Source organism: Eupeodes corollae, chromosome 1 (genome assembly GCF_945859685.1).
Source record: "Eupeodes corollae chromosome 1, idEupCoro1.1, whole genome shotgun sequence".
NCBI classification, from domain to species: Eukaryota; Metazoa; Arthropoda; class Insecta; order Diptera; family Syrphidae; genus Eupeodes; species Eupeodes corollae.
The window spans coordinates 184,492,162-184,518,924 of record NC_079147.1 but is presented as its reverse complement, the minus strand read 5'-3'; the positions used below and the strand labels follow the sequence as shown (position 1 = coordinate 184,518,924).

The 26,763-nt window shown below is 37.1% G+C and overlaps 1 protein-coding gene across 1 annotated transcript in view; it reads left to right on the top strand.

Moving 5' to 3' along the window:
* LOC129939521 (protein limb expression 1 homolog) overlaps nucleotides 1-26,763 on the top strand; it is a 187,249-nt gene that overhangs the window by 36,506 nt on the left and 123,980 nt on the right. Inside the window, exon 2 of the mRNA XM_056047559.1 lies at nucleotides 5,042-6,031. Within this exon, the coding sequence (XP_055903534.1) occupies nucleotides 5,230-6,031 (802 nt within the window). The 5' untranslated portion in view covers nucleotides 5,042-5,229. The remainder of the gene's footprint in view (nucleotides 1-5,041; nucleotides 6,032-26,763) is intronic.

Genomic DNA, 26,763 nt, shown 5'->3' with positions numbered 1-26,763 from the left:
GATGACTTAGCCGTTGTGGTGGAGACACACAATTCATCATTAGCTCGTATCATCTTTATCTGTGGCTTGCAGAATTTTCTTAATACCTTTTCACACCTTATTTTCTAAGAGTCAATGACAGTGATGATGAGTTCACTTTATTGGTTTGGAGACTTTCAGAGAGAAAAATTGAATTCTTAGTTTCGAAGAAAAAGAAAACGCTTCCTGTCCCTTTGTGGAAATGATGCTCATTAAGTGGTTGGGAGTATAGCATCTCTACTCCCAAAAGACTGGCTTGCTTTACCAGAACGATGATTATGGCAGGAAAGTGTAAAAAACAATTTTGATTTCTATGAGCAAAGAGCCCACTCTATGGTTATTCGAAATAATCTTTTATCTCCAATGCTTTTGTGTTTCATCAACATTGTCATCAGCTTTTATATCACTCGATGACAAAAGCCACCCGCGCCCACTACCGGTCGATCATAAGAAACCACAACAAAAAGTCACAGTAAAGAAATTATGATAACAAATCTGAGAAAAAAAATCTACCTTTAAACTCAATTTTCGAGAATCACTACAACAAAAAATCCAGCCCCCGTTTCTGGTTGTAAATCTTATTCAGGTCTATGACCTGATCTCGAGCTCTGCGCTGCGCTGCTCTGCACAAACATATGAAAATACGTATCACAACCGTATTAACCTTATGCAAGCCCACGAACTCTGGCGACAATAAATCTCGGTAAAAGCTTTTCATGGCACTGCTCTGGGTTTTGGGCTGCGCAGCGCAGCAACACCATCATCAGCCAAGATAGCCAAGTCAGCTATATAGACATAGACCTGCTATAACTAAAGCAGAACCCACCAAAACTATAGCCAAAAGACACCAACAAACGACATCCCATGCATCGCGCATAAGCCTGATGGTTGGTGATGGCAAAAAACCCCCGAAAACAAAAACAGAACATCACCTCAACACATCGCTTCGCATCGCATACCCAAACAAAATACACACATCTCAAGACTCAAAAGCCTCTACTGTAGTTTTACTTCAACACTAACACACAACACCACATTTAACTGCTAAAGGAGGTTCGTGGGACTGGAAGGCAGAAGACACATAACAACAACAACACAAAATAAAATAAAATAACTGAATAGTTAACCAATGAGCCAATATGTTTTGGCCAAGTCTCTTCCATCTTCGCACAGCTTTGCCTTTGGCTGCTTAGAATGCAAGGGCAGGGAGTCTCTTGTTTTCTTGTTTTTATTTTTTTGTGATGATGTTTGGGTCAGGCGAAGGTGGAGGTGATGGCGGTTGTGGCAGAGTAGTAAATAGATTCACTGCAAAGTTGAGCGACACTGGCTGCTGGTTGTGCTGAAAGACGGTAGGTGGTGCTTGTGATGCAAACTTCTTCAAATGCTTAGACGGATCTGATATAGCTCAATTCACAAAGGGCCTAAATAAATTCCTTGACATTCTCCACAGCAGCGCAGGTTTGTCAGAATTAAAAATGACGTACATTTTAACAACTAAATGTTAAAAATCGACAAATATATTGTACATACGTCAAAAATGAAAAGTGACAGCTAAACAGTTAGTAAATATATTGACATTTAACAACTTAACATCGCAGTTTGTCAGAATTAAACATTAAAAAGGACCATTCAAGCAATTAGTGTCAAAAGTCCCGAAATAAATTGCGCTTACTTCAAAATGAAAAGTGACAGCTAAACAGTGATAGTTGCAGTGTGGATGGTATGTGGAACGCGAAAAGAGTTTGACAGTTTGTAGCAACTACACTACAATTCTATACTACCGAATTGTTTTTACAATATTGTCTTGTTTTAGAGAACAAAGTGCAAATTTTATTATCCTAACATAAGTGACAATTGGTTTCTTATAATTTTAATGTGTTTTTGTTTTAAATTGACTTTTTGAAATGGGTAAAATCACGTTTGTTTGTCCATTCGTTGTTCGCTCTCATGTGGAAGGCCCTTAACGAGTGTAATTCATTGTATGTCAATGAACACCATACAAATCTACATTTTTCTGCTCAGAGTGCAGAATATAAGATTGAAATTTAACGCCATTTCTGCACCTTCATAATGTTGACAGCTGTCAGTTGTGTTTATTGTTGGTTTAGTTTCATGTACTTTAGATTTATCTACTTTGGGGTTCTTAACTTCCTACATTTCAATTTTTAAAACTAATACTTTTTGTTCTACAAGACGAAGTGAAAATACTCGTACCTTGGTATGAACATAACGCCACGACGACGAGCCACCTTCAAATCCGCCCTTGTACAGCATAGTAGCACATGGCCTTAGAGAACAGAACAATATTTTTTTTTTGTAATCCACGTTAGTAGGTGATATTTAAAAAGATGTGATCGTTCTTTTTTTTGCTTTTTTGAAATTTATTTTCTTGTAAATATTTTGTTGCTTAGTTTCGTTTTGCCTGCTTTGTAAGGTGAGTAATAAAACATGGTTAATGGCAAAGCGGTTGTGTACCTATAGTGCATTGTATGTACTGTATCTATTATGTAGGGTGGACGACGGACATGAACAATCGGGTTAAAATCATAAGGAAGTCATGATTTAGCGGTACGAAGTTTAAAAAATAAAAATTAAAATTAACGAAGAATGTAAATCATATTGGAAGTTTTACAAATTTTATGGATGTTTTTGTACATATGACATTAAAAACTTGCTTTTTAAATTTATTTTTATGAAAGCTTAATTTGAATTTTTCAAATGGCTTAATTTGAATTTTTCAAATGGAATAAAAGTAGAGCAATACTAACATTTACTACAAAATAATTGAAACGTGACTCTTAATGGCACATTGGGCGGTATCTCAGCCATAACTTGACGAATGTTTTTTAAGTGTTTAAGTGCTCAAGAGTTAAGAGCATAACCAAGGTCTTATGCGTAGCCCCACAAAAAAGGTCAGTGGTGTAAAATAGCATAACCTGGTTTCCATTCAGGGTTTGAGTTTTTGTGGATGTAATAGCCTCTCTTCAATTACTTGAGGATTCTCAGAACCTCATATACGACAATAAGAAATGTCCTTCGTTGCTGTCTACCTCCTGTTGTCTAGGCACCCATTTGACGTATCAACGACGAACGTTGTGAATGGTCAGCTGGCTTTAGTTGTTGTGTGAGCTGGACTTTACTCGTATATGGATGTAGGTATAGATCCAAATGCAAAATGCGCCATAATGAGCCGTACGACAGTCATAATTCCTGAGAACGACGAAGAATCGACACATTCAGGTACGAGTGAAGTGATGATGGGCAGGCCTTACAATATCTGTAACCAATTTAATATAAATTGGATGGCGCAACAGTCCCTTAAGAACTAGGGCCTAGTGACTTACCATTCTTAACCATTCCTGTGTTCGAGTACTGGTCAAGGATGGAGGGGGAATACAGATTCTAAGCCGAATCTGTACGGCTAATTTAAGAAAGCCCTTTTTAAGACAAGATGTACTCTTGGAAAACTTGTCAATTCCTCGTGGAGAACTTGTCAATTCCTCGTGGAGAACTTGTCAATTCCAACCCAAGACCTCTCGCATGACAGTTCAACGCACTTACCATCATGCCACGGGTACTACAAACAAATACCAACCCTGCTTAGATTTTAACCAAGGCTTTTTATTTTAGTTTGAATTTTTTTACCTTATTGGTAATTGAAAATTCAAACTATTTTTCTTGTTGGTTCAATCGCGAACTAGTATTAATCCGGCTCGAGGGACCAATGAAAATGGTCCCATATTCTTTCATTTATGAACAGCAGCTTTTGTTTTTTCGAGTTATTCTGTAAATTGTTTTTCCATGCTCAAATTTCTTGAAAAGATAACTACAAGGTATTTATATTCACTGAACCAGCCAATAGTCCTCCCTTATGTGTCCAATATTAATTCAATGCGTTTCGACCTCCACGATTTTTAAAAACCATAACTTAGACTTTTGTGTGTTAACAATTAAGTTCCATAAATTCCAGTAGTGGTATAATCTGTTTATCATGAGTAAGTAAACATAACTACTCGTATATCATTCGCTTTGATACAAACTCCTGCGAAATCGACTTGACTTGGAATGAAGTGAATGAGGTCATTTATGAAAAGCAAAAACAAGGTCGGGCTCAAAGTACAACTCTGCCTCACTCCTGTTGCTGTTTAAAACCAGTCAGGAAGTTCCGCACCATTCCACACTGCCGACTGAGTTCCTTTGTACAATTCTTAGAGTACACGACCGAATTTGAGTGGTACTCCTAAGCCATACAGGTTATACAATAATTGTTTCGGAAGCTGCTTTTAAGTCGACGAAAAATACATACGAGTTTTTATCTTGCGTGCTGGGGCTCCCCCTTCACTTCTTAAAATGAAAATATTATCAATGGTGGAGAAAACTATCCAGTGCCAGCTTTTAATTCTTTCAAAACTTTTTCAGTTTCTATTAAGGCTACGAGCCGCTAGTTAAGCATCGTTGTAAAAATCTTATACTTTGCGTTTGGAAAAGAAATTTTACGGTTGTTCGAAACCTCATTCACTGATCCTGTTTTGTGCATTGGGAATATAATTGCATTCTGAAATTCCTTAACGACCATATCTCCTTCTATAACTCTTTGAAAAGTGTAACAAGGCGTTCTTTAAGTGTTCCATATTTATACAGCTGAACTAGAATACTGTTCGTATCGTACCTGCAGCTTTTGCATCCTTTAGAAAACTCAATGTTTGTTGTAATACTTTAAAAGTGAATTTTAGGGTCTAATGCTAAGTTTTTGGTAACTCAATAGGATTGAGTAAATCATTCAAGTGGGTTTGTAGCACCGTGTTTTACAAATTTGTACGCACAGAAAATCTCTTATCATTCAATTTCCAGACCAGTTTCCAAAATTCTGTTGAATTCTGAAATTGCATAGCTCTTTAAGCTTTTTATAAGAATCAATGTATTTATTTAAAAACAAATCTTGAGAAAATCTTCGGAAGTTCCTCAATTTAGTATAAATAAACAATTGTGAAGTGTTTATTTATTTTATTATATTTATTTTCAGAAACGAGAATGTATGCTGCTCGCTTCAATCCATTAAATACGCCAAAGTTAGTAATCTAACTGGAATAGTTCCTTTTCAAAACAAGGACATTTACCATTTAAATGATGATCACAAAACAAAACCGAATAAAATGTTCATACCTACATAAATGAAAATAACAAAAATTAAAATCATGAACAAAATAAAGAATGTCCCTGCTCACAATAATTCCAAAGCAACAATATTCACATGTTACGCTACCAAAAAATCTACACCAACCCACTAAAGTAATGAACAAACTCAAAACCAGTGATCTACTGGCATCGCATAAACTCAATGTTCTCGATAGTCAACAAAAACAACAGCAACAACAGCAACAACTTCAGTCTCATAGCATTCGAAATAGCATTCGGTTTTTTGGTAACAAGGACCTTATTGAGAGTACCAACAGTAGCAGAAGCAGCAGCAGTCTAAGTACTCTTGCTAGTAATGGTAGTGTCGTTATAATGAACAGTAGTACTGGTCAACCAAATACACAACAGTTATTGAAACAATCTAGCGACCAGCTTCAGCTACAGCAGCAGCAACATCAGCAACAACAACAACAATCATCAACAGCCGCATCAATGGTTGTTAAAAAGCAAGCAGCACCACAACACCACCAGCAACAGCAACAGCAACAGCAGCAGCAACAACAACAACAACAAATCGCAACAAATTTATCAGGAGCAACAGGAGCAGCAACGGTAGGAGTTGCAACAACTGCAGCTACAGTGGCAGCATCAGTGGCATCAGTAACCGGCAATCATCTTGTCGTCCGGGGGAATGGTAAGATCCAGGCACCAATGCAACCTCCGCCGACATCAGCCAACAATAACAACAACAGCAACGGACAGACAAATGGGACAACAATTGGGACGGCACCCGACGCGCGGGCCAAACAGGTGCTAAAGGAAGCTGTCGATGCGGTGGTAAATAGTTTTGCCAAACATACCCAGGGATATGGCAGAGGTAAGTCTTGTTTTACTTTAAATTACTTTCTATACTATACTTCATGGAATTGCCTTTTCGGCGCTGTCGGCGCGGCCGGAGCGGTGCTCTGGCTTTGAATGTAGTACTCTTGTATTTTACTACGCAATAACTGCTGCGATGCTAGGATAGTGTTATTGTTTTGTTAGCATTTTTATGTTTTTCTTTTTGTTGTTGATATTGTTAGTGAATTCTATTTAAGCAACACAAATTGAAGTACATAAATAAGTTTATGATATCAATTCCTGTTGCTATCAAAATGGTGCTTAAAAGTATCATGTATGATTACAACTATCCATCAAAGAGGCAGATGTCAAAATCAAACACAGCGGCCGCAGACCCAAACCGAACAGAGAACAAAACGTAAGGTTATGTACACGAACGATCAACATCTGGAAGTTTTAAAACTTAGATCATAATCAATTGCAAGGACTAGGAAGGACAGAGTGTTGTAAAGTATGCCGCATTCGCGTAATACGGATTAAAAACGAATCTCTTGACAGTATGACCGAAGTTGGGCTCGAGGATATACTGGATGAGCATTTCTAGGAATGCAAGTATTGCGGTTGAACTGTTTAAGGTTAGCAATACAGCTGGCCTTTTCTCTAGAACATAAGCAGTTATAATAAAGGTAAAAAAGCTTGAGAGAATAAACTTTTTACGATGATATTCAAGCGACGTAAATGATCCTATGATGGTGTTATCACCAATTAATTTAAATGCTCTACGTTCAAGGCTGTGCAAAAGGCATAGTAGGTGCACCAGCCCAGAGATGAGAGTTATACTCAAGCCTTGGACGTGTATTAGTCCTGTAGATACCAGCCAGATAATAAGGGGTGAAACGTTTCTTGCATCGTTTGAAGAAACCCAAACACCTTGCCGAATTTTTGGCGACATCGTGTATGAGATCGTTCCACAAGAGGTGGTTGGTGTTCAGTCTCATTGATTCAAGTGCCATAGATTGCCAAATTATCGTAAGCGGCACAATAAATTATATCGTAACCGACAAATCAAAAGCTTAGTGCTAGTCCCTGAAACCATTTACACCCTAGTACAGTGTTATAAATTAAAAATTATGCGTAAGCTAAGACCTGACAAGAACCATCTTTTCTTTCTCGCCTTAACGATACAAGCCAGCAATGTTGTGCTTTGTGCAAAACATGTTTTCTCGTAATAACGTTTTGGCCTCGTTCTTTACCCAATTGTACTTCAATCATCCTCAAGAACCTGATCATAGTTTTTTTTGGAATACTTAAAATGTACATCATGCTACTCCCTTACCCAAATCGAAATAATTGATGATATTGTCTTTAATGTCATATTAAAATCTACCTAAAGGTGATTTCTTCCTGTTCCGCATGTTTCGCCTGAAATATTGTTTAAACCACTGTTTCGTCAATGCAATTCTTAAGCCATCTTTCAAAAGCATTAAAAAAATTCCTTTGTTTTTCCTATTCATAAGAAAGTAGCAATAAATTATGTAATGAATCATAGGCACTTAGCCGAATTTTTTTTTATTCCCAAGCTTTTCGAAAGAATTGTCTACGATTCCCTCTATTTTCATTGTTGACCTTTTTTTCGAACTTGGTGCTGTGATATTTGTCTTAACTATCAACGACGTTATTAATGTCATTGATAATTCAACTATCTGTATTTATTTCTACTCCATTTGTTTCTATCTTGCTCTAAAATTATCTTGATTCTTTTCAGACTTGGTGCGAAATTTCTTAGAGCTCACTGATGTTGCGGTCTGCACGATGCTACTATTCACTCTCTTTGTTCTAATCGCGACCTAGGAGTTATTTGCGACACTCAGTTAAATTCACAAGCCCATTTTCATTATATTATTATAACGATTCCAACACATCCCTTGGTTTCATAGAACGTTGGGCTAAAAAATTCTGAACCCCTGTGTCACTACAGCACACTAGTAAGACCTCTCCTTGAATTTGCTATTCAAGTCTGGTCTACCCATTAGAACTCTCGCTCTCAAAGAATTGATTGTGTATAACGCAGATTTTTTCCTTGAGATAATAATCCGTTCTTACCGCCTCATAAAGATCGTGTAAAACTTATTAGTCTGTAAAGCATCCCAGAACGCCGCAAAGTCGCTGATATTTTCTTTCCACACGAGCTTTTAGCAGGCACCATAGACTCACAATTTCTTCTAAAAAAGATCGCCATTTATTCTTATCCACGGAACATCTCCCTTTTTTGCCTTCCTCATCACCGTACAAATTGCAGGCCTATCTCAAGAAAGCGGTGAATAGCTTAAAATGTGCATACCACCGTTGACGTCCATATCAATCCTTCCTTTCTTAGAAGCAATCTTCTGAGGCTGAAAATCTTAGTTTTTCTAGTGTTGATTGTCAACACCACGATTTCCTCTGCAACCCTGTTGTCATTTGAAGGAGATTTATAATCCTATGAGATAGTCTAAATGTTTCCAGGTATATTGTCGTGGACCACTTTTTTCCTTCTCATTTTTCCTTCTCATTTTTCCTTCTCATTTTATGCTCTTAAAGGAAGTTTTTAGAGACCCATGCTAATTCTATGAGTGGTTGAAGAAATTTGTTCGATGAAATTGGCAACACTTGCAAAATTTCTGTTGGAATGACGACAAGTTTCAAGTTTTTTGTTTTATTTCATTTGATATGAAACAAGTTTAAGCTTTTTAGGAAATTTCTATGAGAACTGTTTGGCAATATGAGGAAGCCTACAGGGATAATATTAACGAATTTTTCAGGAATTTTAACTGGTCACTACGCTTCCTCCATAGTAACGTAGATTTCAGCGCGCCTCCTCCTGTTCTTGAGAGCGTAAACGATTTTATGGGACTAATCTTCTTTCACACTCGTGCAGTTGTAAGAGTACTGAAAGATCTAGACATAGACAAATCCGCTGGCCCGGAAAGTGTCCCATCTATTGTTCTAACCAGGTGTTCTTCAACGGTGCCAAAACCACTACGTAAGCTTTTCCATTTTTCCTACTTTACTGTTAACTTTCCGAGCGGATGGAAAACAGCATTTGTCCGAATCTTTCTCCCTCTCCAACTATCGTCCAATAGCACTCACGACCCTTCTTTCCAAGGTCTAGGAAACGCTGATGAATTACAAACTTATCTAATATCTCGAAGAACGAACGCTCTTTAATCAACGGCAGTATGGCTTTCGTTGCAATAGGCCCACTGGTGATCCCATGGCTCATCTCACCGAGTAGTGGAACAAATCTGTACATCGTTTTGTAGAAAGGTTGACTATTGCACTCGATATTTCAAAGACATTTCATAGAGTTTGGCACCAAGCTCTCTTATCAAAAATGCGTGCTTTTGGTATTGTGTATCTCTTCTTCTTTGGATTAGAAACTACTTTTCGAACCGTTCCATACAAGTTTTATATTGAATGGTTTGAAATCTAAAACTCATAAAATAAATGCTGGCGTCCCCCAGGGTTCCATTTTGTCTCCGACTCTTTTCCTTAAATTTATTTGACTATGTATCCTCAGCTTTTCATATTCGTTTCTAGATTCACATTCTTGTCCTTCGGATGTGGAACTTCGATGGCAAGCGTTTGGTAAGCTTATTAAATTCCAATCACCATAACATTGCTCAAAACCGTTTTTAAAATGTCGTCTCCTTTCGTTAAAGTGTAACATAGATACGATGACGCTATCCATAAGTGGTTCATTTAGTATTTGATATAGAGATTAAAGAATGATCTCATATTCGATAGGATTTCTTCGAGACGGTGCAAGAAATGTTTCACCCCTTGTGATCTGGGTGTAATTTACAAAGCCTTCATTCGTCCAAAACTTAAATATAAATCACTCACTTGGGCAAGTGCCCCTAAAACAAGTTGTAGGATGTAGTAGGATGCAAAAAGAAACCTTTAAAAATGAATGGCGATAGAACTATAAGCGAAACATTTAAATTACTGGAACACAGCAGCAAAGTTTAATGACTTTAGTTGCTTTAAAGATAGTTTTATAAACAATTTTGCAGTAAGAGGGGGGAGGGGAATGCAAGTGGCTAATTCGATAGTCGGATGCATTCTCCCCCACAGATATATCAGCCGTAGTACTCGCACTTCCAGGAATGCTTATCACATTACCCTTGAGCTCAGTTTCAGAAGTACTGTTAAGTATAGGGATTCATTTTTTAACTGCACATCAAGAATATGGAATGCTTTTTCTAACTCTGTTTTTCCCTATCAATTTGATAATCAATACTTTAAGACCAATTTGCACCCGTATCTCCTCTTAAATCCTTCTCTATTTTCCTAACACTGGCACTGTGTTTAAACTTAAACATGTTAAGGGTATTAATAACCCCCTGAGTGTATCTACTTTTGTTTGGTTTTCTTTTTATAACTATAAGTAATAACGTACCTACGTAGGGATAAAGTGCCGTATTTAACATAAGCCGTAATAGCTCTGTTAACATGTTTAGAATAAATACACAGGTTTTCCATATTGCGGTTTCAAAAGTAAAAGATGTAATGGCCCCTTTTCAATTGCTTGAGGATTCTCAAAACCCAAAATACGACAATTTTGTTTACTAACACCGAGTGAGAAATGTGCTTTGTCGCTGAAGAAAAATCGCCGTCCGCCGCCTGTTGCTCAAGCACCCATTCGACAACTTATCATCGACGTTGTGAATGGTTAGCTGGTTTCCGTTGTTATGTGGGCTGTGAACTAGACTTGATGATGTAGGTGTAGATAAAAATGCAAAATATGCCATACAGTCCTTATTCCTAAGACTGACGAGGAATTGACACATTCGGGTCTTCGGCAACACTTTCACTTGGAGCAGCGATATTCTCAGTGGTACGACCGAAACGATGAAACAATATCTGTAACCAATACAGTCTCTTTCAATTTCCTCACAATTTTGGCAATTGCTTGCGTAGTTGAAAGATTATGTATACCAAAATCTCCTCTTAAAGCACGATATGTGGATGTGTCAAACTAACCATTTTTTTTAGATTTAAACAATTTGTATGCATTGTAGGATAGTTAAGCGATTCAATTTATGTCAGACTTTTAACTGAAAAAACAAAAATTGTTTCACAACTGAGTTTGACAAATGACGAATTCCAGCCCTATTTACTTTTGAAACCCCAAATTGGACAACCCGCTATAACTTTAGTTTCAAGGTTTAATAAAGAGAATTTGTACTTCGTCGAATTAAAAGAAGCAAGTCTTAGTCCTCCAAAAAAGCTTATTGTGTTGATTTTATTTACTTCAAGTAGTAGCCGCTTTGCATAAAGTATAATTGTGTTGCTGTCTTGTGCCATGTGATTTTCATTTGAAATCGAATTTGAAAACATTTAATTTCAAATGCACGTGCAACTAATAAAATGACAAAATACATGCACATATTATACAGACTTTGTTGTAAACGAAGTCAGCAGGAGGTTAATCGTATTTAATGTAACCATAACCACCCAGTAGCATTCTATGTACAGAATTATAGTAGATAGGTTTAAGAATTTCATGTCGTTTGATTAGATTGCTAATACAATTTGTCATTGGTGCTTTTAGTGCATTTTGGTTTTCAATTTTTTAGTCAATGACATAAAGGTGTGGCTATATTGAGTCTGTCAAATAAACCTATCAAATATGGCGATCAAATATTTTGATATTAAAACAGAAAACACTATACTTGATATATCAAGTCACCAGGTACTGGATCTTAAGCTTGGCTGTATTAAATTTTTGTTTTTATTAATTTAAGCCCACAATACATAGTATTTATTTGTTAGGAAAAGCTCAACGTTTGTAAACTTCAAACAAAATATAACTTTTAAAACATTCTTTTGGGAAAGAACACACACGTAGTTTATGCAAAGATTCCACCAAAAAAAGCATTCCACAATCCCGACAAGAAAAGAACAAATCAGAATTCACTTTAAAACCACACGTGCATTTACTTTACGCAACTGCATTCCACGCATATCGAAGTTGTCATCATGCCCAGACATTAAATATTTTAGTACAATTTTTTGGTTTAAAGCATACAAAAAACAAAAATAATTAAAACAAAAAAGTAAACCTCCCAAAAAATACCTTAAAAGTATGTTTTTTCTTGTCTTAACTTTTAGACAGCTAAATACCCACATACAAAATGCAACACTAAGTAACCACCAAAATATACATGCATATACATATATTTTTTTTCTTTCAAAAAGTCAAAACTACGACAAGGAGGCAAACACAATAAAATCAAAAAAAAAAAGAACTGAACATTTCCTGAAGAAAATTGAGTAAAAAATTAATGAAAACTGAAAATGATTTGGTGGAAGAGAATTTTTGATTTTTTGTACACATATATATTCAACCTCCCCTTCCTTCCGTGCATCGTGTCCGTCGTCGCTCGTTGACGTCGTCGTCCGTCATTCATGTGATTGTCCTTCCAACGCATATAAAATTAAAGAAAAAAGAAACACAAACAAGAGAAAGAATCTTAAAGAAGAACTAACTGACATGCATCGGCATATAATGAGAATATTCAATTAAAAAGTCAATTTTTCACTCGGCAATCAGCCGAAAATATGTTTAAGTCCAAGCCACTCACCACACAAAGAAAAACGAAAAAAGAAAACAGATTCCATGTGCGCGAGAAATGTGCGCACGCGAAAAGAGTTCTTCTTTTTTTGTTGTTGTTCTGTATGTCTTGTCTTCCTTTACAGTTATGAATATACGCTACAGTGCAGCGCAGGAAGACACCAAACTCGCCTCGCACCAATAACCAACCAACCCATACACAACACACACTTTTCAACAAAAATACAAAAAAAAGCGTTCGCTGCTCAGCTCTTTCGTTTTTGTTCCACTTTCGCACAGAGTCAATACATAAAAATGCGCTGTTCTTCACTAATTTAAGCAAAATAAATAAGTGAAATGGGCAAACATTGGACAAAAGATCCATATCCATGCGTAGCGTACATATGATGAAGCTGATATCACTATCACAACAACAATAAAATATCCTAGTGGTAATAATTCTTTTCATTTCAATTTAAATCTTTCTCTCTGTTAGTTGAGTTGGCAGACAAATGAAACAGACAATAACAAAAAAAGAAAACATGATTAATCAATTTAAACGCCAATCCCACATTCGCCATTTTTTTGTATTTCACTGAAGTTGAGTCCTCTCTCTGCCCGCCGACGACGGACCCGGACCGACCGGCCTCCCCACCGCAGCAAAATACGCCACTCGATTTAGAGGATCTCTGTGTGACTTGGTGTTATCTTTGGTAATTATTTTTGGTGTGCAGGCTCAAGGCTTAAGATTTATTTGATAATTAAGTAAGTTTCAGTTGCACACAACTTTGAGAAGAAAGAGGTAGTTTCAAAAAAAAAATTCATTGAGATGAAAGTAGGTAATTGAATGCAAAGGTTTTAAAAAATACTAATTTTAGATTTTTAAAAGGATTTAGTTATGATATTTTTCTATTTATTGATTAAATTTGTCATTCCCTAAGCCAACATAAGATATCAAACTAGGTGACCACGTCTTACGTTGCTTCGCGAATTTCAGAACGTAAATAAAGAACATTTAAGTAGTCCAACAGCACATAACGAATTACTCTCGTAGGCCTATTTTCATTTTCATCAGTTTTGCAAAATTGTTTATTATATGTACACCTAATAAGCTAATGAGCATATGCCAGCTTGTTCTTTCTATGCGAATATGCATTATACATACATCCATATGTACATAAAAATTTCATTTGCTTACCTTCATCTTCATTTCTCACTTACGAGTTACGACAAACGACGACCTACATCAAGCAGAAGAAGTGTGGAGTGTGATGCAGCATGTAGGAGATGAGCTGAATTATTTGCCAGTGGGGAGGGGAGGTAGGTGGATTGGGCACGAAGCAACACCGGTCGCGGTGCGGCGAGAGAGATGTATGTAAAGAAAAAAAGCGGTCAAGACAGTTTGGGTGTATAATATGTTCACATGTATTTTATATTCATATTCATATTTTTATTTGATAAATTGACAGCAAGTGTCGAAAAAATCTACAATAAATCATTTTCAAAAAAATCACAAAAACCGTAAGACAAACTCGAATGAATTCTTAAGAAGATGAGTTCCTTTTTTGTTGTTGTTTTTATTTTGAACTTTGTGTAACTGTTTTTTTTTTTTTGGTATGGAGAAACCTTTAAAGACGTACATATATAGAGATATTGGATAAGTGGTTGCATTCTTTTGTTTGAACATCCAGTCATTGTAAGAAGATTGCAATGAAGCTACACATATTCTTCTTGAAAACGGTGATAATTTCGACATACTTTAAGTCTGTAATTTCTTTTGTTTCACTATTTTCAAATGTCTCATTTAAAATAGCAAATTTGTAGTTTTGTTTTTGTTCACAACAACTCCTCTTCAATTATCGTCATTATCTGTTTCTTGATAGGTAGTCATAGATATAAGAGATCCAAGTTATTTGGATATGCTGTTTGATAATGGCGTGTACAAAAAGCCATCTATTATTATAGCAGAATTTTTGACAACTGATTTTAAAGCAATAGTTTTCTAATAAAAGGTTTAATCTGTCTATTACTATTTATTTGGTTTTAAAGTTAGGATAGAAGGTATGCAATTAACAATGGAAAACAATATTAGATTAAGGCTATAATTAAAGCATCATACGCTTGATATGAGTTTTTGCTTGACCAATTTGTTGTATAGCTTGGCTCAATTGAAAGTCACAAGTTCTCGGTTGATAAATGTAATCACCTCTTCGAGTAATACAAGTTGATAAACTTTTCAGTTTACTTATAATAATTTATACTTAGTCCTTAAATGTTTTTTTTTTTATTTTCCATGAAGATAACCTTATAGTGACAAAAAACAACAAAATACTGTCAATTTAAATAAATAAAGAAAGTAACATTTATTACCTATAAATATATTGCTAATAATTTACTTCTATAGTTAAGAAATATTTTACAACATTGGAACATCTTTGGTACATAAATTTTATTTAGAAGACCTGTAACTGTCACCTTCCAAAAATGAAAATTGTTCTCTCGATTAGTCGAGTAACTTACTTACTTAAATTGGCGCTACAATTCTGTGTAAACTAGAGTCCACCCAACAAACTTCTCCATCTTGCTTGGGCCCTAGCTAGATGTTTCCAGTTTCACACTCAAAGTAGAGTGAGGTCAGTTTTCACTTGTACGCACCACCTGATTCACGATCATCCTGTACTGTGCTGTTTTGTGGGCGTGGTTTCGGAGCCTTTTCCGATCCATACTCATTACATGACCCAGCCACCTCAGTCGTTGTACTTTTATTCTTCTGGTTAAGCCTACGTCGCTGTACAGCCCGTAGAGTTTGTCGTTCCATCTTCCTTTCCACTCCTCTTCTATGCATACGGGAGATCACCTGAAGATCTTTTCTCTCAAAACGATCCATGGTGCTTTCATTCGCTTCATCTATGTTTCTGTAACGTATAACAGGACGGGTAGTAAGTGTCTTATACAGCGACACTTTTGTTGCTCGCTACTTAATGGTTTTCTTAGCCGTTAGCAAGAATAATTCTTCGTTTGATATCAGCGCTGGTATTTTTGTCTGTGTTCGTCTAGGTTGACAAAGTTTTGTCTGTCGATAGTGACGTTTTGACTGAAACGTTCGTCGTCGGTATTGTAGGCCCTTTCTTAATGACAGCATGTACTTTGTTTTGCCTCATTAACCGTTACACCTGCCGGCTCTGGCAAAAGCCGCATTGACATCACGCTCAGTTCTTCTGATTATGTCAATGTCATAATATGCTAGTAATGCGCATGACTGCACATCACCTTGTCTAACGCCCTTTTTGACATCAAAAAGTTATGTTAAGTTATTTTCAACCTTCATGGAGCAGTGCAAATTCTCCACGGTAATCCTGCACAAACAGACGAGTCTGGCAGAGATGCTTAAACTAGATATGGAGCTATACAGCTTGTACCTGTTGATGCTGCCATAGCGGATAAAAAGATAGTGGGTGTCGATTTGATGCTCTTGTGTTTTTTTTAGAATCTGCCGTAATGTAAATATGTGATCGACTGTGGACTTTCCTAATCTTAAACAACACTAATGAGAACCTATCAGGATGTTTGCGATGAGCTTTAGACGATCACATAATACGGCTGAAAGGATCTTTTATGCAATGCCCTTTGTATTGGGCAAACTGTGCTGAGGTTCCATTCATCGAACACGCTTTCTTCCTACCATATCATACAGATAAGTTGTTGCATGCTTCTAACCAAATTATATGCAGCTAATTTAAAGAGCTCGGCATTCAAGCCATCTGCTCCGGCAGCTTCTGTTAAGTAACATATTATTATTATTAAAACATTCTCTTCAAGCCATATTAATGGCGGTTTTCACCCTTCATTAAGATTCTTATCCTTAACTCACAATTTACCGTGACACATGTCTTCGTTTGAAACCGTTCAGAAATACAGCTTCTATTCAAAGCTGTTGCCCTGGTTTCCCTGCAATACCCTCACGAACTAAAACAATATTCCCAAGCTAAAAAACTTATATACATTAATAGATCTAGGTTAAGAACGCGCAAGCTATGCTATGGTTGAGTGCCTAGATTAAGACCCAAATTGAAACGATTTGTACGCATCCATGCGTCCACCGTTTTAGACGAATCGGCCATATTAAAATAATATAGTATCTATATTTTGCTACATTAAAACAAATATTCTTAAATGTGGTTAACTGATATTTTGAGATTTGTACATAGTTCATCAGTACCATATTTATACAGAACTCCTCTGATATTGGGCAACGGCCTAGTCACTGATAGAGCTTCGGTTCCCATCGATCACCGAAATCAAGTATCAGTCAGCGTGGTTAGTAGATAGATGGAGGACCGTCTCGAAACCTATCGCGTGCTGTTGTCTTTTGTTTCTTTCTTTCTGTTGTTCTTGCTCTTCTGTACTTCTGTCTTGTATTAATGTCTTGTGTTGTTATCACCTTACATAGACTAGTTGCTCAAAGTGCAGTGTTCTCTTGTCTGTATATTTATGTGCAGAGTAGTGTGAAATGTAATGTAATGTGTAATGTAATTCAAGCATGCCACCTTTCCATCCGATAATTTATTTATTTCGAGAACAACTTATTGGGATATGATCATAACCACCAGGTTGAGCGTATTGTATCAGATTGCAACTGAAAATGGACTTCCAATCTTTTGGATGAATTTTTTTGCAAATAGGTAATTGGAGAGCCTGGTTTTATGTTTTTGTTTCAATGTACACGTTTTTCGCAAAGAACCCTTGATGAGTTCTAAAAACTTTTAGCCAAGCGTTTGAAAGGTTTCTGCATACATACAATATTTACCAAAACCATGATTCTCTAAAAAAGAATATTTATTCCTTTAAAGTGCCTTTTATAATTCGAAGCTCTTAAATTCCTCCATTGCATGAAAACTGTTAAATTTAAATTCCCTCAATTCAATAACTTTTGTAAAATTTTCAATTTCTCAAAGATGATACCAGAAATGTCAAAACGTTTTCCGAGAAAAATTGTTCTTGAACAAAAAAAAAACTACTTTTAGTGGTTGGTTGATCTGTCATTTGTATACTTAAAGCCTCGATTTCAATACTTACCGAAGACATTAAGTTATTATTGTTCGCTTTAGTGGCATCTTCTTCAATTACAAGTTATTTTTGTTTCTGTTCCTATATGCATATTTTTCGTTCTCTTTTTCCAATCAATAAAATTAATGGTCGTTCTACATTTAATCCACCAAAAACAAACACAAACAAACACATCTTGTGACACTTCTGCCTGAGCGTAAAGAAACACATTATCATACCAAGTTTGACACACTTGCGTCCTGAAGAAAAAGAAAAAATATGCGTCCGCCGCAATCTCTTCCTGCATTCTCGCGCAGCTCAAAATCCTTTTATCTTCATCCCAGATGTTATCGTTTGGGGGTATTCATATATACCAACTTCTTCATCAACGATATCCCCCCCCCCTCCGTTCTCGCAATGATCTTCTATACAGAGGTTCGGTTGTCGCGTCTTTCCCGCTTTCTCATAATAATCAGTGCATGGCTGTCATGTTGCAGCATTGCAAACAAATAATTCCAGCCGCCACGCTGTCCGTTCCCACCCAGGAGAAAAGACGTTTTTTTTTGTTGTATTAATCCGCTCAACTCTCCACCCTTCAAGCGTTTTCCGTTCTCTAGTTTTTGATTGCAACCGTAAGACCGAACCAAGAAAAAGAGAGCCTTGATTTGTACACCGCTAAAGCTAAAGCAGCCAACAATCCCAACACGCGACCCATCTGTTTGGTTTCACTGCGATGATTTATGGACTACCACATGGTTCCATTATTGGACCTGAAATGATCAATGATTGGCATGCGCGACATGATGCAGCTGGGATTAACAGTCACAGATTGGTCACTCTGACTCTCGGCTTTCGGACTTACGGCTCACCATGGCTTACGGGTCTGGTCACCCACCGAAATCTCCCTCACTCGCGCTTATTCATGTGTATGTGTGTGTCATCTCAAGAGTCAAGCCGTGTGAAAAGTGTTTCAAATGGAAAGTATATATTTGTGTGAGTGCGTTAGCATTGGATTATGTGAGGCTCATGGAGGAGCGCGATATCTATTTCTTTCACCCTTTCAGCTCTTCCTGTCAGGCGAATGGACACCATTCACAATGTTGTTTCACAACCAGATTAGCCATGAATTTTATCCGATTTTCTATAAGTAGACCGACCGCGACTCGACTCTACTCGACGCGTCGAGCGACGAGAGACTTTAACTGCACTGCCGCCCGCCGTCGGCTGCCACGAGCGCGAGTCCGAGTGGTGGCGGTGGCAATGGTGGTTAGTTGCTGTTGGTGTTGCTGTTAGTGGACAAACGAGAATGATTCTTCTTCTGCTGGAAGTGGGTTGATAATACGCAGCGAAACAACAACGCTTATGCAGAGGGTGGCGCATGCGCGTTTCAAAACAAACTGGATACAACTATTGCGCCTACATGTCCACCATTATACACTATCATCTAGCACGTCCTATCCCATCCAATCCCATCCGTTGAACCGATGGGATGCGATGGCGATGGCGACGCGGGCGGCAAGTTGAGAGTGCGGGTCTGTTCAGGCCATTTGTTCGGAGACTTGGTCATTTTATTGCTGCAAATGTTCTCCCGCTTTTTCAAAAGAAAGAATCTTGTGTGTGCGCAATAAAACTAATCTATTGCTTCAGCAGTGAGCTCGAGGAGTACAGATAGGTAAGGTTACTTGTACACATAGTAACTTGAAGAACATGAAGACACAGTATGAACTGTTGTATCCGGTTTTATGGGGTTCCGTGGTTCTATTTTTCGCCGCGGTTCGTAAGCGAAGTTTTGTGTAATGAATCACTTAAAGGTCTGGACATACGAGTATACCAAAATAAAAAGGAAAAGGTTAGAGAGCATCGAATATAGAAGTAAATTATGCTAACAAAAGTTCAGAGCCCAAGAGATAGTTTTTTTTAGGTTTAGGGTAAATAGGTTAATTATATAACTTCCAATTATACCTCACCTACCAAATGGGATACTATATGAAGACTTCTCAAGATGGATTTGAATGATTGCTAAAAGGCCAATCTCATTTCCTGAAAATAAAAGAAGGCTAAATATCCGATGTATTTTTTGCACTCGCATCAACCTGCGAATTAACAAAAGCCCACAAGAAAAACTTTAAAGGGGTAAAATCACACGATATTGGTGGCCATTTTACATCACTTCGGCTCCAAATAACCTTGCCATGAAGAAGTACGGTACTGACTGGTGACGCCTCCAGCCAAAAATCCACTCCAAAAAGTCTCTGTATTTGGATGCATTGCCATCTCGTAAATCTTCCGTGGATTTGTGTGTCCAAAACCGGGTAATTTTGCTTATTCACGTAACCATTCATCCATTAATAGGCCTCATTGCTAAAGATGATTTGTCGACCAACATTGGGATCTACTTTCAACTGCTCCAGATTCCCATGAACGAACACATGACACTGCGTATGTGTAATAGTTTTTGCTACTGGCCAAGTTCTTGAGTTGTTGTGCGTCACGTGAATTTGACTGCCTCGAAATCTGCTGCACATAGCGGTGATGTTTTCTACAGATCTGGCGTTTTAATGACGTTCGGTTGTAGAGTTATTGTTCCTTGAAGCTTGCTATGATGATTAATCTTTAGTGATTGATTTAAAAAAAAGATATTTTGACAGCAAGTAAAATTAACAAAATGGCCACCACGAGCTGTCAAAACCAACCTGGCCTTTTAACTATTTTAATGTTAAGAACTTTTAATGGATTTGGCGATGTTTTCAGAAGATCGGGCGTTTTAATGACGTTGGGTTGTTGCTTCATTGTTCGTTGTAACTTGCTATGATGATTTATCTTTAGTGACTGATATAAAAAATATATTTTGACAGATAATAAAATCAACAAAATGGTCACAACGAGCTGTCAAAACCAACATGTCCTTATTAACTTTTAACTAGTGTAATTTCAAGAACTTTTAAGAACTGAATTTTTAATGATTTTGATTGAAACTATCTATCTCTCCCTCTCTTCCTTTTTTTCTCTCTCTCTCTCTCTCTGTCTTATGCAATTCTTACTTTTGCAATTGAATTTATATTTTCAATAAGAAAATCATTCTTTTTCAAACTTTTTTGTTTGAATGCAAATGTAATCTTCTCCACGATGCTGATTTTTCTGTTCCTCTTCGTTTATCAAACATGAAAATAGAATCTCCAAATAATCCTTAGTTTAACCAGATATATTTACTTTATCTAATATCAATTATAATATCAAGTTAAAATGAATTTTAATATAAGTACGAGTACAGGAAGTTTAAGTATTTACTCCTTTTTAGCATAAGACGAGACGCATCATGTCAAACAAACACGTCTTGTACTACAGCTTAGTTAGTTATACTCACTGCTACCCACGGTCTTCTTCTTATATCCATGTTGTCTCTAACGATATTAATTTCATCATGAGTAATACCTGCCATAAAGAAAAGTCCTTGCGTTTTGCTTATAGAATGTTTGCAGAATCAGGGCATTCAACTAGACAGAGAACTTTAAAGAGATAGAGTAGTTTTAGTTGGTGTGATGGTTCGTGTGTCCTAACAAACTTAAGCGACTTCAGATTCCCATAATACATACTCGTATACCCAGCTATTAGCTAACTTCCTCCCAAGTGTCAGAATATTGCAACAATGTATCAAATGAAAACATCCTTCATTTTAAGGTGCGTTGCACGAATAATGCATGTTGGCAGCATGCATCACGCAATCAAATTAGGTATATAATACATTTTACTGCTGATGAAGGAGGCTCTTTCGCTTTTGAGATTTTCACATAAACGTACTTTAAAATAACCCAATAAATATCTTATGTATATTCTTGAGATGTATAGAGATATTTTTTGTGTGTTTTTGACAGAAAAATTGCAGGAAATATAGCAAGAAAAAAAGACTAAACTGAAAAACTGTGATGCACCTGACTGCGTGTGAATATAACGAAATAAGCATCCTCTGGATTGTTAATCTCTTTTATTGTTCCGAAATTGTATGTGCCTTAGGCGAAAATTTGAATTATCCATTATTTCTGTAACAAAAAAGAATTAAACCTGAAATAAATTCGGTGGCGCTACAGATCGTAGAGAACCAAGGTCTTGTGTCTTAAAACTCTGAACTATTCGCGTGTTCCAGACAATTCACCACACTAGTCAATGATAATACAAGCAATAAAGAATTGTTGTTCTCCATCTAGCTCGGTCCTTAGCTAGATTACGCCAATTGCGACAACTCCAAGTTGGTTGAGGTCACTTTCCACTTGTTCGCGCCAACTGATCCACGTTCTTCCTCTACTGCGCTGTCCGCTAGGGGTGGATTCGAAGACTCCGGGCTGGAGTATTGGTTCCCATGTGCTCTACGTGACCCAACCATCTCAGTCGTTGGTTCTGCCGTAATGAGAGTATTAAGTCGAATGTTTCTGGTCTAAAATAACACTAATAAGGACCTATTAGGTTTTTGACGTTCACATACTACGGCAGAGAGAATGTTGTAAGCGATGTTAAGTAAACTTATTCCCCTATAGTTGGTGCAGTTTAAAAAGTCTCCTTTTTTCAGTATCGGGCAAACAATACTGGGGTTCTATTCATTGGGTAAGCTTTCTGCCGACCAGAGCTTAAAGATAATGTAGTGCGCGCTCCTAACCAAATTATCTTCAGCTGCTTTGAAGAGCTCCGCATTCAAGCCATCTGCTTTGGTGGCTTTGTTAGACTGATATGACACTCTTTACCTCGTCTAAGTCGGGAAGACAAGATTGTTGGCTTTCGTCGTCTATATTGACTGGGTCATCCTCCCTGACAGCGGAATTCGGTACGTTGTCGCCGGAATTCGGTTCGAGTTTTACTTACTTGTGAATTTATTTTCACTTGCTTACAAAAACTTTCGATCTAAATTTCTGCTTTTGAACCTCTCAATATCTTCTACCATACACGCTTCTCACACTCTCTCTTTTTCCTTCTCAGAAGTCGCTGTTTTCTTCCCCTCTTATGCTTAAACAGCTTGTGAGCAGCTCTCGTCCTTATGCAGCGCTGCTTTGCGTGCCTGTTGTTGGCAGCATTTGCTACCGATATTCCTCATCAAACGATACATTGTGTTGGCGGCAGAGAACTTCGAGAGAGGGTACTTGTAACTCGGTCGGAGGAGTACTTGGCGATCTCTTGCGATTGTAACCTTTCGACGTAGTTTCTTTTCCCAGCATCGCCTGTTTTTCATTGGGTCTGGAAACATGAATCCTACCTTGGCGCTAACGAGCTAGTGGTCGCAGTCGATGTTAGCTCTCTGGAATGTTCGGACATTTTTAATGTTGGAAGCGTGTCTAGCATCGATAGCAAAATTGTCAATCTGGTTGACGGTAGATTGATCTGGAAAACTCCAAGAACCTTTGTGGATGTTGAGGTGGGGAAAACGCGTACTGGTTACCATGCCGTTTCTCCACGCAGCAAAATCGATGAGGCTGTTTTTTCGGATTATAAATATTTGCTTTATAGTAGTCTAAGGCCTCCGCTAATTCTTCGGCCTCTTCGGCACCTTAACGTGGTCTGTTAAGGGGCCTAACATTCCACGTGCATATCCTAAGTTCGTTGTCCTTTATTCGTTTGGTTGGGTTGCCACCAGGTTGTTGATGCTTTACAACTAGATTTTCTTTATGAGTTCAGGAAGTCATCCTGAACGACATTTAACCTGCAGATCCTTGATTTAATTCCAAGGGCGAGTGTCGGCATAACCATAGTAGCCCTGTAAGTTGTTTCCTAAGTAGTTTAACCTAACTGGAACTGTAGACGGCACCGTTGATTCCATTTTTTAATTCCTCTCCTGCCGTCTAGATGAAATGAGAGATGCCTTAGTATAAAAACCTTCCCCCCGCCCTATCTCGTTTGCTATCGCAACAACTCTCAACTTAGGGTGGAACCCAATCTCTAGTTGAAGTACAAGGCACCCGAGCATCTCAGGGATGTGAGAGTAGGGGTTGATAGACACAAGTGGGTTTTGAGAAAAACCTGTGGACGCTTGTGTCCTCTTGAATGCCCATGTCTACCATATGAACATCTGGACGATCATATGGAACTGTAATTTTAAAGAATGGTAAAAGCTGATCCCTAATTAGTGCTCAAAAAATAGTTGCTTTAGTCGTTTAACCCATACAAAGTGATATAATGGTCGATGTTTTGGTCGGAGGAGAAAGTTGTGGGGTTAAATGGATTGGGAAATTTAGTTTTTTTAATTAAACAGAAATATGGCTAAAAACAAAATGTTTGCAAATTTTAAAGGAACATTTTAAATCCAGTGTTTTAAAAACTTGAAACAAAAGACGATTTTTTTTGTTAGTGCAAGACAATAATCCCAAACATTCTCAATTCAAGTATATTGAAAGAGTGGCTTCTCTATAATGTCAAATAACAATTGCCTCGTCCTCCCCAATCCCCAATCCTCAAACCTTAATCACATTCAATATTTTTGTGATCAAATTCGTTATCTTGAAATGGAATGCAAACAAAATCTCACCGGAAGTCACTTCAAAACAAGTTCTTTCTATGAAAGATCGCACAAGGAAAAATCCGAATAAAATTAAGTTATATATCACTTTATATAAAATCTTTATTTCAGACCACTCAGAATCTTAAAAAATTCAATTACTCGTACATTAATGAAAAACATATCCTTAAATTCTATTTACTCCTTCGACTTCAAAATGCAAAGTATGTATGTACTCTAAATTTTAAAGGTTTTACTGAATGACTGAATGACGGCAGCATCATCTGTGCGGTGTCCTTAAATTTCAGCCAACTTCATTGCTCTTCTAAAATCGATTTTAATGCCTTTAACTATAAATAGACGAAAGGCTAGATACGTACGTAAGAATTGCAGAGGTAAAGAGAGAAAGAAAAAAGAACTCCTATTTATTGTTTGAAACTTTTCAAGTCATCAAGGAATGTCTAAGCTGTGCATCATTAAACTGGTTTTCTTCTTCATTGGCCATCAGTATATAATTCAATGCGTGCTTAATCATCGAAAATATTTATATGTAGGTATAAAAGTAAAACCAAAAATAAACTACATCAACTATGCATACTACCGAGTCCGAGTCCGAGCCTGAGCCTGAGCCCAAACCCGAGCCTGAGAAGAAGAGAAATTAATAAATAAATCCCCGCAGCTAAATCAATCAATTTATTGTGCAGTGCACAGCACAACCCATTGGGTGCGCGGCAGCAACAGCAGCAGCCGTGGCATACGTATAGTTCATCGTTCTGTTCTGATATACTTCCACATGGTCTCGGTTAAGTTGAGTTGTGTATTGGCACTGGCTGAAGCTGAAGCTGAGGCTCTGACTTAGACTCAGACAGCAGAATGCAAAAGCATCAGCTTAAAGCGCAGGCATAGGCACCAGGCGCATCTCCACAGCACAAGTCAGTTATAGCCAACACAATTCCACCAACCAACCACTCACTCTCGTGTCGCAGTATCTCCTCCATCCATCTGATAAATGTGTCCTTTGAACCTTTCAATTTATCATTGAGTGCTCGATGTGTGTCAGATGAAGATGGCGTACCAAAAGAATTGAATTCCTTAATTAGTTGCGAGTATTATGTACTTGCTCTGACTGTTATCGCGGTATATAGTCAAGATGTTCACAAATTGGTACTTTAAGGCTGATTTTTAGGGTCACTTCTTTAGGTGGAGTCTACACTGGACAAAGTTGTGTTCCAAGGATTGGCTACTTAAGGACTTTTTTACCATTAAATATTGAACTAGCAGTTATGCTGTATTCATATTTTTCTTCTTTGTTAACTGCTTTTCTTTTTCTATAAACCCATAACTTGCCCCAAAACAGATTTTTGACAGGATAGATATGGATAAACTGACAGTTCCAGAGTGTAGAAATAGTAGTACTCGCTGATTCACCACACTAATTTAAAAGTGCGCGTTAAACCAGTTTGATATTATTTTGTCAGACGCCCATTTAGGTATAGAATGCCAATCTGAATACATTCAGATTTTAGGAATGACTAAGGGCTAGCTGTTGCTTGAGTAAATGTTTCTTTCCAAAAAAGTTAACATAAATCTACAAATTATTTTAAAGATATTTCGTCTTAATTCAATGCACTGCATCGTGTGTTAATCAATACCAATGAAATTTGTGGAGCTGTCAAAATATTCTATAAGTTTTGGAGCTTGAATATGGACACTTTTTAGCCTCTCATCCCGAAATGTGTGCGAAATGACGAATATAAAAGTGGTTTGCAATAATTTTACAATAAATGTCATTAATAAGTTGTTAAAGTTAAAATTAAGAACAAAAAACAGACAAGATCATAAATTGTTCAGTTTCAAAAGTAAAGCTTAGATGTTATAAGTTATACCAATCATTTGTTTGTATCATTGAAACCAATCATGACTAAAGGAAAAGTAATGAGATAAATAAAATATTTCTTTTAATAGACAAATTTATATATCATCAGCTTTTTTCTCGACACCAAACTTAACAAAACCATTTTCAAACCAATGATAGTTACAACTGGCCCCTACATTTTTGATTTTGCCATTTAGTGTGAAAAACAATAAAATTTTAATTTGCAAGATGAAATTGCTTTGTGGTAATTGTTAGAAATACTTCTTCATACATTTGAGTAATTATTGTTTCTTAAAAGTCTAGAGTTCGGAGTAAACTGTTCATGTTGGCACGGTTTTTTTCGTAGCCTCACAGAAAAAAATCTAAAGGTGTCAAATCGTATTATTTTAGTGGCCAATTTTTTTCGCCAAAACTTAAAAGTACTCGACCTTGAAACTTCACAATCCAACTCTTATGTTAGCCGCACATATCATTGAAGCCATGATCTTCAAAAGACGATACGGCACAAGTAACGCTTTCACACTCTTCAATGCATGAGTCGGTCGATTATGCTGACACTGGCTACGTTTGAATAACACTATTTATGTAGTAGGTTTTAATTTGTTTTTGAACACTTTGTCGGATTGTTAAATGCCTAATATTATGACACTTCAAATGACAGCTGAAATTGACATGCCAATGCTGCCAACCTGAAACCGAGAAATAAGTATTGGATATGTGTCAGAATAATTCAATACAAATTGTAAAAAATCAAAACGAAATTTATACCAGACC